General features: G+C 63.5%; 1 protein-coding gene across 1 annotated transcript in view; it reads right to left on the minus strand.

Moving 5' to 3' along the window:
* Positions 1-1,308, minus strand: part of CTTN (cortactin) — a 29,276-nt gene that overhangs the window by 10,838 nt on the left and 17,130 nt on the right. Inside the window, exon 7 of the mRNA XM_045297138.1 lies at positions 1-119. Coding sequence (XP_045153073.1) covers positions 1-119 — 119 coding nt within the window. The remainder of the gene's footprint in view (positions 120-1,308) is intronic.

Raw genomic sequence — 1,308 nt, forward strand, 5'->3', positions numbered from 1 at the left:
TGCTTCTCCGTCTTGCCCTGGTACTCGAAGCCCACGGCGCTCTTGTCCACGCGGTCTGCCTGCAGGCCGTACTTGCCGCCAAAGCCGCTGGAGTAGTCTGGGGAGACGCAGGGGGTTGGTCAGGGCAGGAGCCTGCGCTGGGGTGACAGCTCAGCGATCACGGCTCACTGCGACCCAGAGTGACGCTGAGCACAGGGGTCAACAGGTGCTGACTGTACCATCAAGCCTGTCTTGTGGTGGCCCCGCAGGGCTGACCGGAGCTGCCCACAGGCGGCCCACGCTGCGTCTTTCCAGGGGCGGCTGCTCTCTGATCATGGCGGCCCTGGCTGCCATTCCTGGGCGTGGACCCCCGGGCCTTTCCCTCGCCACGCATCTGGCGGATTTCCACCCCACTGGGCCGTTGGAGGGCAATTCTTCCCAGCCGGGGGGAAACTAAGTCACACCCCACATGGAGTCCAAACGCAACACTGTGAACACACCAAAGCCTTTGCAGAGCACCCGGGCCAAAACGGGGGGCTGCTGTACCCGCCCCAGGTCCGCGCCTTCTGAGGGCAGGGCCCCTGTCTCTCTGGGCCTGCCCTCTCCCGAGGACACTGCGTGAAAGCAGCCGTGTGGGCCTCCTGCAGGGACGCCGATCTGTTCCTTTTCAGTGTCCTTGGATTGTGGGGAGCAGGCACCCACTGGAAGGGGGAGCACCCTCCTTGGGGCAGCACCCCGAGCACCGCCTCCATAAGCTTCCTCGTGGCCCACCTTTCCCCCCACTCTGGTCTCACGGCTGCGTCCGGCTGAAGTCTTCCTTGTGAGGGGACAGGAAGCGAGGGGAGAGGTTCAAACCCTTGGGTCACCTCTGGGGTACCGGATTCTCTAAGGCCAACACTTCAGGACAACCCAAACATCGTCGGGCCACACCACGTGCCCCCCGCCCCCCCGCCCCCATGTAAGCTGTCCCACGCCTCACAGTAACGATGAGAGCCGAGGAAACGTGGGTTTCCTGTGCTGTCAGTTACGGGTCAGGAGCCTGGTCGCGGAGTGGCTACACTCTGGTCGGCAGTTTGAAACTGCCAGCCGCTCTGTGGGAGAAAGACTGGGCTTTCTACTCCCCGCCCAGACCCACAGGGCACTGCCACCCGGTCCTCTGGGGTGGACAGGGGTTGGCACGGCCTCCATGGTAGTGAGCTGGGCTTGGGATTTACCGGATTACGCATACTAATACTGCAGCCGGATAAATATCCACCAAAAAGCAAAGTCTAAAGGGACAGGCAGGATCAGGGCTAGCGGGAGGGTGGGGCCGGCTCCCTGGGCTCTCGC

This window comes from Echinops telfairi, unplaced genomic scaffold (genome assembly GCF_000313985.2).
Source record: "Echinops telfairi isolate 266 unplaced genomic scaffold, ASM31398v2 ScPeMD7_7417;HRSCAF=8455, whole genome shotgun sequence".
Taxonomy (NCBI): domain Eukaryota; kingdom Metazoa; phylum Chordata; class Mammalia; order Afrosoricida; family Tenrecidae; genus Echinops; species Echinops telfairi.